Source organism: Arachis ipaensis, chromosome B09, assembly GCF_000816755.2.
Source record: "Arachis ipaensis cultivar K30076 chromosome B09, Araip1.1, whole genome shotgun sequence".
Classification (NCBI taxonomy): Eukaryota; Viridiplantae; Streptophyta; class Magnoliopsida; order Fabales; family Fabaceae; genus Arachis; species Arachis ipaensis.
In genome coordinates, this window is record NC_029793.2 from 131,054,371 (window position 1) to 131,070,147 (window position 15,777).

Below are 15,777 nucleotides of genomic sequence, written 5' to 3' on the forward strand. Positions count from 1 at the left end.
GATGAATTGTAATTTTTTATTTAATTTTTAAAAAGTAAATTCGAGATAAATTATAATTTTTAATTTTCAAAAAGCGAATTCGCCGAGAGGGAATTGCCTTAAGCTATATACTCTTTCACTTAGAAATTTCCCATAGTAAAAACTATGAAAAATCTTACCCTCTTTAAATAAATTCTGTCCATATGTTTATAATTTAAGGTTGAAATCAAGTATAGGTCTACCACAACGTTGAAACATGATATCTTTCTTTGATGAGGAATATATTCCTTTAATTTTTTAAAATTAGTGAAAAATTAATATACATTTAATTTTTCAATTAATCTAAAAAATAAAATAAAAGACATTATTTATTTTAAAATGAAGGAAGTAACTAATTTTTGTGGTTGATTTTAATGAATATCTAACTTGGTTAATAAATTTATTACCATCCAAGATATGCCATGGCATGGGGCAAGCTGAGAACACCTGCGCCGACGATGACTGCGACTGTGTGGAAAGTTGAGTGCCACCATTTGGCCCTCCGCCGAGAGGGTCTTTCCATTATTATCCTTTTTTCATCATCTGGTTGAACTTTCTTCATGTGTGTGTATATATGCATGAAAAACAAGGAGAAAAATAAGACAAGAAAACTGGCTGATTATAGAGCAAGAAATAAAAAAACAATTCTCACCAAGCCAATGTACTTTATAGATTTTTACTATGCTGTAATGTATTAGTAATTACCTTAGAAGAGAGACAGTGAAATAATGATGCCATTTTAGCCAACTCGAAATCTAGGGCAGAGAAAGTTGTAATAAGTTTCAGATTTATAAAGTTAAGTACCCCATTTTATACAAAATGGTCACTAAATATATATTTATATATATCCAACAAAAGTAATCATCTGACTCTTTAATCCTCAAATCAAAACTAGTTAGAGAGGGTGAATGATTTTAAAAGCAAAGTTTGCGTGATTGTTACAAGACATGTATATATGTTGTGAGATTGAGACATTAAAAGAAAACTATATGTTGCGTAGTTTATTCTTTTTCTTCTTCTTCATCTAATAACAGCAGAGCTTGTCTGGTAATTATAATTAGAGTAATTACTTAAATTAATTTTTAAAATTTTTAAAATTAGACAATTTAATCGTTTAAATTTTAAAATATATAAAATAATTCTTAATATTTATTTTTATTAAACAATTTAAACAATTAACAGTGATTACTGATTTGTCTAACTTGCACACGTGAACACTTAACAGTTACACGTGCGAATTAACGTTTCACATCAGTAGTTATTGTTTGTGACTAATAAAAAATGATTGCATTGTCTAATAAAAATAAATGTTAAAGATTATTTTGTATATTTTAAAATATGAGAAATTAAAGTGTTCAATTTTAAAAATTTTACATACACTAATTTAAATAATTACTCTAATAATTATATTTAAATTGACTTATTTTAAATATTGTCCGCTTAGAATGTAAGAATGTATGGTCTCTTAGAATGTATACGTGTGTGTGTTTATTATTATATCGTTGATTTCTTTTGTTAAAAAATAACTCAGAGAAACAATAATTTTCGAAAGGACATTTCTTCTTAAGTTGGTGTTAAAAGGCACATGAAACTTTCAACTTTTTCGAGGGGGTATCATTCAGATTTACATCCTTAAATAATGTTGAACAATTGTATAAAATAAGTGTAAAATATTAATAACTATATATTGAATTAATAATTTTCATTGTCTCTAAGTCATTTTACTTTTTTTTTCCTTCCTCCCCCTATCATAATTTCATCTACCACCAGTGTCAGTTGTACTGCCGTTGTCTCCGGATCATTCTAAACTCGGAATTCTAAGTTTTCAATAAAGAGACAAAAGATTTCAAATTAAATTTAGCAATATAGTAATACACTAAGTATACACTACACGCAAAGTTGTATATGTAAAACAAAATACGCATGCAAATATTATTTTCTTTAAATAAGTATCTAATACAAATATTATCATAACTCATATTCTTGTATGAGTAATAAATTTGAGGGAAGGTGGAAAAATAATCTAAAAGATAGGGCAAGCTTGACAATCTTTTTTGTTTTCTTCTTTTTATTTTAGTTTTTTTTATTCTAACGGGCCATGGCCCAAAATAAAATAAACTAAACGATAATTTTTTTTAGAAAACTTCATCCTTCTCTCGTTTACACAAACAAACGGTACCTCATGGCTAGAATTTCTTTAAACCACCTAATCCCTTTTTCTATATTTTGTCCATGCTTAGCCAAAACATCATCACATTGGTTTGCCTCTTTGAAAATATGCCGAATCATTATCGTGTGTGGTTTAGTCATAAGCTCTTTTGTGGAATACACCAACAAAGTTTTCACATACTTTTTTATCACTACACTTTGGAGAAGATTAACAACGCAGTTAGAATCAGATTCAACTACAAGATAGGGGATGTTCATTTCCACCGCTAATTTCATACCCACAAAGAACCTCCAAAGTTTTGCTACTGTGATTGTACACTTCCCAATGTTCATGCTAAATCCAGTGAGAAACCTTCCTCTGGAGTCATGGATGATGCCGCCACTAGCTCCTCTGTTACCCGGTTGAAAGATAGAGCCATCAACATTTAACTTGGCCCAGCCCTCTTCAGGTGGTTCCCACTCGATTTTCAAGGTCCTGGTAAGTTTGAGAATTTTACTACTTTGTTCAGTGATGTTGAAAATGTAATTGTAGTTTACTGCTAGAGCTGTAACCATTTGTTGAATTTGGGCTTGTTGACTGTTCTGATTATTGAAAACAAGCTCATTCCTGCATTTTCAAGCTGTGTTGCAGGTAGTAATAAAGATAATGGTCCATGGGGTATCATTATGAGAAGGAGTAAACTTTAAAAGATTATTCTCCAGCCATTTTTGGTGGGCTTGGTTGAAGAAGTCAGGCTTTAAGTTACTATTGACAATGCTATTCCAGACAGTGCAGATGAAAGGACAGTCACGCAACATATGGAGCAGAGTCTCATCATCATTTCGGCATCTTGGGCAGCTTTCGTCCTCGGTAAGGACTCTCTTCTTTCTCTTGAAATTTGCCATCAGAGCATCATGAGTAATCAACCAACTAAAAGACTTGAGTCTTAGTGGGAGTTTTGCTTTCCAAATATGTTTATAGAGTCTGTTGTCCTCTCTTCCATCACTGTAGAACATTTCATAGGCTGATTTGATAGAAACATTACCATTTGGATTAGCTAGCCAACTGATGAAATCATCTCCAACATAGGGGTTGAGTGCTTTAATAGTATGAATAATATATGTAACTTTCTGATTAGGTAGAACCAGGTTTAGCACTTCCCAATCCCACTCGCCATCTTCGGTTACATAATCTGCTACTTTCTCATTTAGCTTGTTTTCATCTAACTCAACCAGAGATACCTCCGAAAGCTCTGTAAAACCTGGAACCTATTGTTCTTTTCAAAAAGAATCCATAACTCCATTTCCTAACCTCCAAATAATGCTACTTTTAAATTTCTCCCAGACTTTAGTAATTCCGAGTCATGCATTAGAATTACTTGATCGGTGTTAAATATTAGGCATAGTACCTTCGCCACAACCATACTTTGCCCGTATAACCTTGACCCAGAGTGCTTCTCTATTGTGGATGAGACCCCAAGCAAGCTTAATTAGAAATAGGGAATTAGAATCTTATGCCTTTCAAATGCCTAACCCACCCTTCTCTTTCGGTTTACACACGCTGTCCCAACTAAGAAGATGTATTTTCTTTTTCTCATCACTGCTTTCCCATAATAAATCTCTATAAATTTTTTCTATCTTGTTGCACACTACTACTGGAATCTTCATCATTTGCATGCAGTAGCTAGGAATAGTTGATAGAACTGATTGTACAAGTGTGCACCTTCTGGCTAAGGAGAGAGTCTTTCTATTCCAAATAGATAACTTGCTTTGCACCTTGTCAATAACAAATTGAAAAATGTTGTTGATTGCATCTTTCATGAATGAGAGAGACTCCCAAGTATTTTTCCAGATTACCTGTGAGGTTGATTCCTAGGTCTTTGCTCAACATTTGTCTCATGGTATGATTAACATTATTAGAGAAGTACACACAAGACTTGCCAAGGTTGATTTTCTGTCTCGAACAATTTCAAAAATGATTTGAAGCCTCCTTGATAATCTAAACCTGTTTCTTATCCGCTTTTGCCAAGAGAACTAGGTCATCTGCAAAACAGCGATAGGTCTCCCTCTTGATAGAGTTATAGGTTCCTATTTCTTATCATGGACTAACTTATTTATCAAATGAGATAAACGTTCAATGCACAAAACAAAGAGGTATGGGAAAAAAGGATCTCCCTGTCTGATTCCTCTATTTAGGGAGAAGCTTTCTGATGGAGAGCCATTCCATACAAGGTTCATGGACGTCATCGATATACAAAAGCTAATAACACTTCAAATTTGATCCGGAATCCCTGCATCTTTGAGGGAGTCCATCACAAAGAACCAATTAAGTCTGTTATAGGCCTTTTCTAGGTCTATTTTAATTGCCATCAAACATTTTCCATGCTTTTTATTTCTCATGGTGTGAACCACCTCTTGTGCTACTAAGATATTATCTACACTAATCCTGCCAGGCACAAAACTTGACTGAGTATTAGAGATAAGAGAAGGCATATATTTTTCAATCTAGATGCAATGAGTTTAGTCACAATTTTATAGCAAAACATTATATAGACTAATAGGTCTAAAATGTCCAAAACTTTTCGGTAAGAAAATTTTGGGAATAATAGCTATTAGCATCTTGTTCACTTCTGTTATGTTGTAAGACTCATTAAAAACTTCTTTCACCCAACTCATAAGGGAATTTGCCACCACTTCCCAGACTTGTTGATAGAATTTGGCTGGGAGACCATCGCTTTCTGAAGCCTTCCAGCTTCCCATAGAAAAAAACCCGTCCTTAATCTCTTCGTTTGATACCTCCTTAGCCATATCCCGATACTCTATATCATGTAACTTAGGAAATTGATTAGAAACAACAAAGTCATTATAATCAGATTCTGAACAATAGAGATTTTTAAAAAAATTAACACCACAAATTTTTAGAGTGTTCACATTGTTCACCCATTCACCTTCCTCACTCTTTAAGGCTGTAATTTTGTTTCTCTTACGTCTTTCATTTGTCTTTTGAGTAAAAATATTTTAAATTTTTATCACCAAAATTAATGGTATCACATTTAGACATCTGTTGCCAATAAATCTTATCTTAAATTGCTATTGTCTCATATTCTTTAGTTAATTGTACATATTATAATTATATTATTAAAAAAGATTATAAAAAATACAAAATATATGAATCTTCTATGTATTTATTAAAATTTTTACTAATAGAAATCTAAATATCTGTTTGTAATTTAAATATGTGTTTGTAAGATACATAACAATAATTTTTGGAAATTTTGTTTTGCATACGTGGCCTTGAACTAGTTGGACTAAATGAAAGCCCATGTTTTTTTTTATCAAAGCCCACAAAACAAGTAAATGTATATAGACAGAATCACTAATAGAAAACTGAAGATGAATTAATCTAGTAGTCACCTTACTAGTTTAATTATGTAAATGTTGAAATTTGAATGTAAGTGATGAGTTTGGAAAACTCTAAATTAATATTTGTGATGACTAAATATTATTAAAATAATTAATTATAAAATTATTAATTTGATTTTCATTTAACATATGTTAATTAATAATTTTGTGTTGCAGGTTTTATATTTGGGCCGAACAGAACAAAAATTTTAAAGCAAGCCCATTGGAATAGTTTTCATTCAGCCTTGATGCTAAACCATTGTGATAAAAATGGCTAAAACAATGTTTTTGATTCATTGGGCCAGAATGAGTTTTAATGCTACAAGTCCATGATTGTTTCTCATACTTGATCCGAAAAAAATTCATCAGGAAAGCAAATATTATCATTTGCCTTATGCCCTTCATCGGATCTCATGGATAAAATATTTTTGGGCCAGTTGTGATTATCAATGTTACAAGCCCAAAATATAATTACTTGAAGGCAAGCATGTTTGGTCCGAAACTATGAAGCAAAGAAAACAAAGCTTCATTTGCTTCCAACGGATCCAAGAACTTTACCATGCAATGGATTTCAAATTCACTCAATTATCATTAATAGCATGGGAACTATGAGAGAGAAAAGGAGTGACATGATTGATGTGCTCAAAGCTACACGCCACTCTAAGGGAAGTAAAAGCACTTTTTCACTTGAATTGATTAACTCATTTAATTACTTTCCTTTCAAGTTTATTCTCTCTCATATCTTTCCTTCTCTCTTTCGGTCATTAACCAGGAAACCATGAAAGCAAAAATGAGCTGCCGAAGTGAAGGAAGAACACGCTACAAGACCATCATGATGATGGTAAGAAAACATAACAAAATAAAAGTATGCTGTGGCTGAGATTTTTACCAAATATGGTTAGATTTGGTGAGGTAATCTCGAGCTCTTCATACCAAAAAAGAGTTGAAGAAGATTTCGGCCAGCAAGGAAGAGATTCTTGGAGGCATGGCTTGTCTTTGATTCTGCTCAACCACCACAGGAAGTAGCTAGAGTGGCGAAGTGATGGTAGAGGCAGAGATTGAAGCAGATGAAGTCATCATCATCATGAAGCATCAAGGGCCAGAAATCCATCTTGGAGAGCAAGCCAAGGATGGAGAGCTCGGATTGATGAAGAGTGATGACCAAGGAAGGACTAGAGGTAATTGCATGTTGGTTATTACATGGTTATCTCTTCTCTCTGTGTGTGGCCGAACCGGATCTGTTTCTTGAAGGAAGAAGAAGTTGGCTTGGGTTTTTGGCTTCAAGTGTGAAGGCTTCTCTCTTCTATAAAAAGAGTGAACAGTCACGGTTTGAAGCAAGGAGTTAGAAGTAAGCAGTGAGAGTGCAAGACACAGGATTCTCAGAGCTACCTAAGCTTACAGATTTTCTTCTCCTTCATTGTATTATGTTTAGTATTTTTCTGTTTAATTTTGTCATGTCTTGAGTCTCATGGAAAAAGGCAAACAGTGAGGTTTGTATGAAAAAGTCATAGAGCGGAAAAAGGCAGAGAGTGCAAAATTAAAAGAAAAAGCCATAGATGTCCTTAGAGTTCCTTTGTTCATCTATGTTGTGTTTCATGATTCTGTGGAAATTCCCTTGTAAGTTGGGTTAACACTTTACAGATTGTAATCAGGAAGATGATAGTGAAATTCCATCATGTTTGTGATGGAGACTGGATGTAGGCTGCACTGCACTTAGCAGCTGAACCAGGATATATCTGGGTGTAATTTTCTCTCCTCTCTACTCCATTTCTGTTTCTACTGCACAGGAGCAAAAACCAAAAATATCTCGTGTCAGGTGACGAGACAAAAGAAAAAGTCTCGTGGCTAGGGACGAGACAAAAGAAAAAGTCTCGTGGCTAGTGACAAGATAAAAAGACAAAAAGTTTCCTAATTTGGTTTCAAAGATCAGCAAGTGTTACTGAGCGAAAAGAGGGCTAAGATTCAACCCCCCTTCTCTTAGCCACTGATAACCATCAGTAAGAATCTATTAGCCAATAATAAATCATTAAATAGAGTTTAAATTTGTGACATATTGGTCTTTGATTTGTTGAGTTGAAAGATACTATAAGAAACAAAAAGATTCACTAATAGGCAAATATTCTAAGGCTTAGTTTGGTAATTTTTAAAGAGGTGATTGTGCTTAGTAAAAAGTTTGTGTTTGTGCTTAGAACTTTTAAAAGCTAGGAGTGTTTTTGAAAGTATTTAAGATAGAATTTTTTAAAGTTGGCTTGTGCTTATCAAAATTAAAATGTTTAATATATATAACTTATACATTAATGAATATCCAAATTTAATTCTTACATTAATGTCGATTATAGTATTTTTAAATTTTAAAAATTATTTTTGTAAACATATTTATTGTTGCTTGTGCTTATTAAAAGCCATTTTTAATTTAATTTATCAAACATAGATGTTATAATTTTTAAAAAATTGTTTTTTAAAAATTAACTTTTATAAACAACTTTTAAAAATTAAAAATTTTATTAAACCAAATTTTTTTTTGGTCGAATGAATTGGACAGCTCCAATTTTAAGCCATACTTATACATGTCACACCCACACATATATAATGATTCTATCTACTATTTGGCCATCTTAAAAATTTGAATCCGGAAATAACATATTAAGAGATAACGCTATAGCTACTTAACCAAACCAAAGCCTCATTTGCTATTATTTTCTCTCATTTAATACAAGACAAAGCCCATTCAAAAATAATTTTATTTTTCTTCCTATGTCCATTTGCAATAGAAAGAATCTCCTGACCGAGAAAAAAAAAAGAAGAAATAAGTCTGTTATCCAAACAGAAGTAGAAAATAAAATGGGAAAACTTTAATTGGAAACTGAGAACTGTGTGCCTTCTTTTTATGTGTAGTTCACTTTTGGTTACACTTTACAGAATGAATAAATCCATATCCAATCCTTTTTGCCTCTTTTGAGGAAGTTGAAGTTCTTGAATGAACATTAGCATTTGAACTATGATATGATATGATGTGTGTCCATTTACGTGTTTTTGTTCCTCCATCAGATATTTTCCTATCACTTTCGATTACTAATATATACTCGATTACTATATTTACACATTCTTCCCTTTATTTTTTCCAACTTCTTCTTAAATATGCATAAACTGATAAAAGTAGGTGTTAATTTGGCCTTAAGTGGTAGGATTGCTCTCAACCTCGCATTCTGAAACCTGACCCCTCATTAGCCCCATCTTCTAGAAAGTCCTTATTGGTCATGTCCTGCAATAGTCTCTAAATTAGAAGACTGATTTTATTAGTTCATGGGCTCAAATTATTGCAAATAAATTGTTTTTTTTTTCAATTGAAAGATATAAAGTGTAATTTTTTATTTCTAATATTTCAATATTTTTTTCATATTTTCTTTTGTTGAAATATATAATGAGAGATTATATTTTATATCCTCAAGTAAAAAAATTGAGAGAATTCAATTTTCTTAAAGACTCATGTTAATCATTGGATAATCTCCAACTAACTCTAAATGTTACAAGATAAAAAAAATAAAAATATTATAATTTTAAATAACTTATTGGATAGGACTAAAATGGAGAACCAAAGCTTTAAAAAATTGTTACAAAGTGTCCTAAGAGTTAGCCTTGAGCCCTCTAAATGTTATAGTATTTTGTCTCAGGAAGAATTTTCGAAAAAAAAAAGTTCATTTTGTTCTTTTTTTTATAGTGATCAACTGATCATTTTGTCATAGACTATTTTTTAACCTAACTGATGGGTCAGGGCCAGGTTTTATGGAATTAGCCTATCGATAACTGTACATACAAATATTATTGATATAATATTACCAACAATTTTAAGGTTATACTTGTTGCTAGGCTGTTATTTAAAAATTTTTTTTCCCCGTACATTGCTTGCAAGCACCACTTTATTCTCTGATTAGCCACCAATGCGGGGCAATTATATCCGAGGAGGACATTCTCGGGCTCATGATCTACCAAGGGAGGAGCAGGACCCCATGTCAGTGAAAAAGGAAAGGAAAGAGGGAGAAAGGGATGCTTTCTTTGGAAGCATGTGTCTTGTTCCCAAAGAGGAGGACTGGATGGTGGGAGATGTTAAGGGAGGAATAAAGTACCAAGATGAGATACTGAAATGCTCTTTTAGTGACACAGTGAAGGAAGGAAGAAAACCAGTAACTATGAAAAAAGACGAAAGCTTGTCAGAGTCTGAGAACTCAGAAGAAAAAATGGCAAATGCTGAAGAAGGTGAAGCGACAGTGAGGCAGAAGAACAAAGAACTAGAGATTCGTGTGGAGAAGGTGAATGATATCTACAACGTTGTGATCAATGAAGCAGCTATGAAAAATTTAAGGCATACTTGGTGGGACACTTTGATAGTCAAGTTGATGGGAAGAAAAATTTCTCTACCAGTTCTCACCCGGAGGTTGGAAACTGTGATAAAAACAAGGTAGTTTAGAGGTAATAGACTTGGAAAATGACTTTTTTCTTGTCATGTTTTTCTCACAGAAAAATCTAGATTTTGCTTTGATAGGGGTCCGTGGAGAATTTTTTATCATTATGTCTCTATCCGATTTTGAAAACAAAATTTCAATCCCATGGAGGCTACCATTGACTCAGTTGCTGTCTAGGTTCGGCTACCAGGTCTAGCAATCGAATATTATGAGAAAGAAATTTTAGAAAGAATTGGGAATATTGTGGGGAGAATTTTCAAAGTGAATTCTAACACTACGGACAAATGCAGAGGTAAATTTGTCCACTTGTGTATAAAAGTAGATTTAACAGCCACTAGTGTCACAATATGCGATCAATGGGGTGAGATATTTAGTGGAGTACAAAGGTCTCTACAATATTTGCTTTTCATGTGGCATGTTTGGGCATGAAAAAGCAAACTATATTGAGAATGGGGCTGTCAGAACAATTGACATAAACCAGACGAAGATGATAGAGCAGGGAAGGATCCAGAAACAGGCAGAGGAAGAGGCAGGGAAGCAGAATAAAGGTAGGGGCAAAAAAGGTTCATAAATACTGGAGAGATCCTAAAAACATTGGGAGTCTTAACAACATTTTCATTACTCTGATCCATAAAGTACAAGCACCATATTTTATCACTCAGTTTAGCTTTATCTCGTTATGCAATGTAAGCTACAAAGGAATATCTAAAATCATTATCGAACGGATCAAACCAGCTCTCAAGGACAGAATTGCCCCACAGCAAGCTAGTTTTGTACCTGGACGGAAGATACAAGATAATATTAATAGCAAAGGAGCTATCTCAAATTATACATAAAATGAAAGGGTCGGGTCGGGGAGAGATGACGGAAGGGCTGCCTTGGCTCACTTTAGTCAGCGACAAGGGCCAGGTCGAGTGTATTTTATTGATAGAGATCGCCTTGTCCTATTTTAAAATGCACGGAGACCGAGTTGGGTATTTACTCTCCTAACATATGTAGTAACGAAGACACAGATCGCATTATATATCTCAGATGCAGAAAAATAATGGGTCATCAAAAACAACACCTATAATATATCAAATGTTAGGGAAAAAAAAGAATATTAAATGTAAGCACTATAAGAATTGAAGCTCCGAAACATCTTACTAAAAACTCTAGACCGAAACATATTTGTGGCTCTTTAAACTAAATGTAAATTCAGAATTTAAACTTGCATAATTCAAGAGATACACAGAATTTTTAAATTAGATGTGCTTGATTAAGGAATGTGTGTAACTAAAATTTTGGTTAACTGAAATTGGAGAATAAATGTATCTTAATTAATTGCTCATTATTAACCAATTATTATTGTCCTCCCTCTTTGCACCTTTTATATCCTCTACCTCATTATCTAATCTTCTAACTATCTGGTTCAATAATAACAATCATACACTAGTTAAATAAGCTTTTCTTGTAACAAATTCAAGTTTTGAGAATCTTTGACTTTGACCAATACTATATATGATTCAATTATAATACTTTAGCTAATTAAATTAGTTAGATTTTTATTACAATAAACTATTATCTTTGCACCTTGCTAACATGTTGAATTAATGATTGAACATCTAATTAAATTAGATTTTTATGACAATAAACTATAAAATTAAAATATTTGTTTGAATTTTGGTTGCAGATAGATGATCTTATAACTATAGTGTATCATCATGGAGGCAATGTAAAAAAGATGGTAATGTGATTTATCTCATTGATCACACTGATAAATTGACTGGCTAGACAAAGACACAATGAATGTGTTTTCTTTAAGAGATTACTACAAGGTGCTAGGATATGATAACACAGTAAAATGTTGATGGTTGGTTCTTGGCAAACCTTTAAAAAATGAATTGAGAGCCCTTTTTCCATGATATAGAGTTGTTAGAAATGTGTTTTTATGCAAAGAGAAATCAAGAAAAAGTGCACATCTATTTTAAACATGGAGTCTCCCAACTTAAGTTCATGATTGCCCAATAATTGATAGAGACAAATGCCACCAACATTCTAACCCATAGTGACATTCTAATTGATGTTGATGCACCCTCTAAGTCACCAAAAAACCAAACTCTAGTCATGGGCTCTAACAAACCCAATTCAGCCAGTCCTAATCCAACTAAAGAAAACCCTCCCAAGCCAATTGTACGCACTGGAAGTAATGCTAACACCAATCTCACTCCATCCAAATAGACCCATACAACAAGCTCAACTTATCCAAGTCCATTATAACCAAGACCACTCTAGTAAAAAAGAATACTTCTATAACCAAACCTAATCCTACCAAGGCACATCCCACCAAAGTCAAGTCCGCCCCACTCAATCCCACTAATAACAAACCCAACTCTTCCAAGTCCACCCCTCCTTTAACCAGATCAGCTACTAGATCAACTATTAGGACAGCTGCTAAAGTTTTGCAAAACCAAAATAGTGGTGAAGCTTAGGAAGCCACTCATTATCATGACTCAATCATATTTTGGAAATACAATTATTATTATTATAAATCATCTTGCTCTGCATTACAACTTGTAGGCTGATTTTTTATATGGAAAGAAATGTGAAGTTTGATGTTAAAATGGATATGTATAAAGTAATTATACTGATATGATGTTAGTACAAAACACAGGCAGCGATTTACTTTGTTTGGTTTTTTAAATTCAAAGCCTGCAAAATACAGGTTACGTTTGGCGTTTTAATTTTTTTTTATAAAATGGCAACATGCAAAACGCAGGTTGCGTTTTATATTCCTTAAACATTTTTCATTAAAAGCTGTAAAACATAGCTTGCATTTTATTTAAAATAAAATATTTTAATCGAGAGTCTTACCTATAAATAATATTGCCAATTCCTCTGTCTTTTATACCTAAGCCCCATTCCTCCATCTTTCATACTTGTGACTTTTTTTTTACAATTAGTAGTGTCAAAAGAGGTGGGTGAGGCACAATTAAGGTTATGGAATGTATTGTAAATTTGCGAGTATATTATAAGGGTGAGATTATACCAAATACATACGAAGGAGTGACACTTGTTTGTGAATGTCCATTTTTCTTTGCTATTCCATGCACCATGAGTTTTGTAGGGTTACAAAATGATCTTTGTGAGAACATACAAAGTCATGTTTCAAAAAAGGTGAGCAATATTTTATACAGAAATCCTATACAAGTATTTGGTGGGCTGAAACAGTTTCAAATAATGTCTATCACTGACGATGCATGCATGCAGCAGATGTTCTATATTTATCAACAAACCCGATTTCACGTGCCGACGATAGAGTTGTACGTTGAGTTTGAACAGCATATGGGGTTGGACACGGTTGGCGAGGAGGTGAATATGGATAAACTCGGGGATATAGATTGGGAAGAAGATAACATCGAAAATGAAAAGAAGTTTGAAGCCAACTACGAAGTTGATGCTGAAAAAGATGACGGAGACGAGGCAGACAATCCGGTGGTACAAAATGAAGCAGATGCACTTGTAAACCAGCACCCCTTTAGTGTTCTGTCTTTTATGCGAACTCTGGATCTAGCAGCCATGCATACTCCAGAATTTTCTGAGTATACGAATATGGGTATGTTATATTTATTAATTAAAGTTACCACTACCACTTCTTTATTTAGCCTTCACTGACTAACGGTTGTTTGCATTTCGTAGGTGAAGGCAATGTTGTGGCAAAAGATGATGAATTTAGTATTAGAATGGAATTTGGTTCTAGAAAGTCGATGATCTCTACAATCAAAAGCTACACTATCTCTAGAGGAGTTTATTACACTGTGTTCGAGTCCGATCTGCAGACATTTTATGCCAAATGTAAGAGGTATGGTACAGGGTGCGATTGGCTTATCCGAGCTAGCTTGATTCGAAAAAAAGGTTGTTGGGAGATTAGGAGATACAATAGCAAACATACATGCACCATGGGGACGATTGCATAAAATCATGCCAAGTTGGACTCAGACACGATCGCAAATGCTGTTAGACCGTTGTTTGAAGCAAACCCATCGATAAAGATGAAGTTTATTATTGCAGAAGTTCAATCCAGGTTCAACTACATTGATAATTGGAAAGTTTCTTACCAAACTCTACCAGTATGGTTGAAGGCAATAATTGCGAAGATGTTAAGGTCTCGTGTTCAAATAAAAATCTCCCTGTTTATCGTGAGAGTGATGACGTGAATTGTGTAAGAGTTCTCCATTAGGTATTTTGGAGCTTCTATCCATGTATTACAACATTTAACACTACAAGTCATTAGTGCATGTTGATGGTAAACACCTGTACAAAAAATATAAATGTGCACTTTTAGTTGCGATGGCACAAGACGGGAACCAAAACATTGTGCTGATTACTTTTGCCATTGTGGAGGGTGAGATAGGAGACGCATGGGAGTTTTTCCTTACTAATCTACGGAGATATATTGTTACTCGAGATGGCATGGGCATTATTTCTAACCACTATAACTATATCGATGCAGCAATAGCTCGCAGCAACAGAGCATGGTCACCACCAAGAGCGTGACACATGTTCTGCATCAGACACATCGGGTCCAACTTCTTAAGGAGGTTCAAGGCTCATAAACTCATGGTTAACACAGGTATTTGAAGTTTCTGTTATGATCCTATTCTTAGTAATTTGTGGTTTCTGCTTATGATTACATGGTTTGTTTTATAGGCTATTCTAAGACGGAGTAGGAGTACAACACAAACTACTAAAGACTTAAAGAGCGGGGTGAGGCATATAGTCGACAATGCGATGAGATCGATATTGAGAAATGGGTGTTGGCATTTGACGGGAGTCATTGTTCGGGTCATATGATGACGAATTTGGTAGAGTGCATAAATTATGTCCTTAAGGGTACACGCAACTTTCCTGTGACTGCCATCGTTAGGTCTACTTTCTATCGGCTAAATGAATTGTTTACTCGAAAGAGCGCCGCCGCTCATGAGCGTGTCCGCAATGGATTCACGTATTCAGAATTTGCAACGAAGAGAGTTGAAGAAAGCTTTCGACATACAGGAAATATTGTGGTCAACCAGTTCGACAGGCGGAAGGAGATGTTTGAGGTTCGCGAAATGCAAGATGGTTCCATTTACACTGTTAACCTTGTGCAACGATACTTCGACTGAGTGTCACATGGCTTGATGTCTCTGCACCGCCGAACCCATGCAAGATTAACCTTCCCCTGCACGTGATCTTGCGGGCCGGGCTCCTGAACGAAACACAGATTCACGTATTCATAATTTGCCACTAAACGAGTTGAAGAAAGTTTTTTACGCGCAGGAAACATTGTTGTCAACCGGTTCGACAGCCACAATGAGATGTTTGAGGTTCGTGAAATGCAATATGGTTATATATACATGATTAACCTTGCGCAATGACATTGAAGTTGTGGCCATTTCTAGGTCGAGCGATTTCCATGTTGCCACATTTTTGCATGTTACGCTAACCAGCATCTTGATTGGCAAGTATATATACATGATGTGTACAAGATGTCTAAAATTTGTAAGGTCTACAGAGGTGAGTTTGTTCCTATGGGTGAGCCATCTACATGGTTTAGATATGAAAGAGCGAAGGTGATTACCAGTTGGACATTAAGGCGCATGACTAAAGGATGACCGAAGTCAACCTGCTACTTGAATGAGATGGATTCGCAGAATATGCGTGGTCCTCGCCAGTGTACTGTATGTGGATGGGAGGGACATAGCCGTAGTCGATGTCCTCAGCGTGTAGG

At 34.3% G+C, this 15,777-nt stretch overlaps 1 protein-coding gene across 3 annotated transcripts in view; it reads right to left on the reverse strand.

The window, feature by feature from the left end:
• The window catches only part of LOC107616918 (lysine histidine transporter-like 6), a 15,088-nt gene extending 14,067 nt beyond the window's left edge, over positions 1-1,021 (reverse strand). Inside the window, exons 1-2 of one of the 3 annotated variants that reach the window (XM_021110448.1) lie at positions 724-1,021; positions 426-574 (exon numbers count right to left, since the gene is read on the reverse strand). In XM_021110448.1, the coding sequence (XP_020966107.1) occupies positions 426-574; positions 724-756 (182 nt within the window). In that variant the 5' untranslated portion in view covers positions 757-1,021. The remainder of the gene's footprint in view (positions 1-425; positions 575-723) is intronic. The other 2 variants (XM_021110447.1, XM_016318794.2) reach the window with 2 other exon arrangements.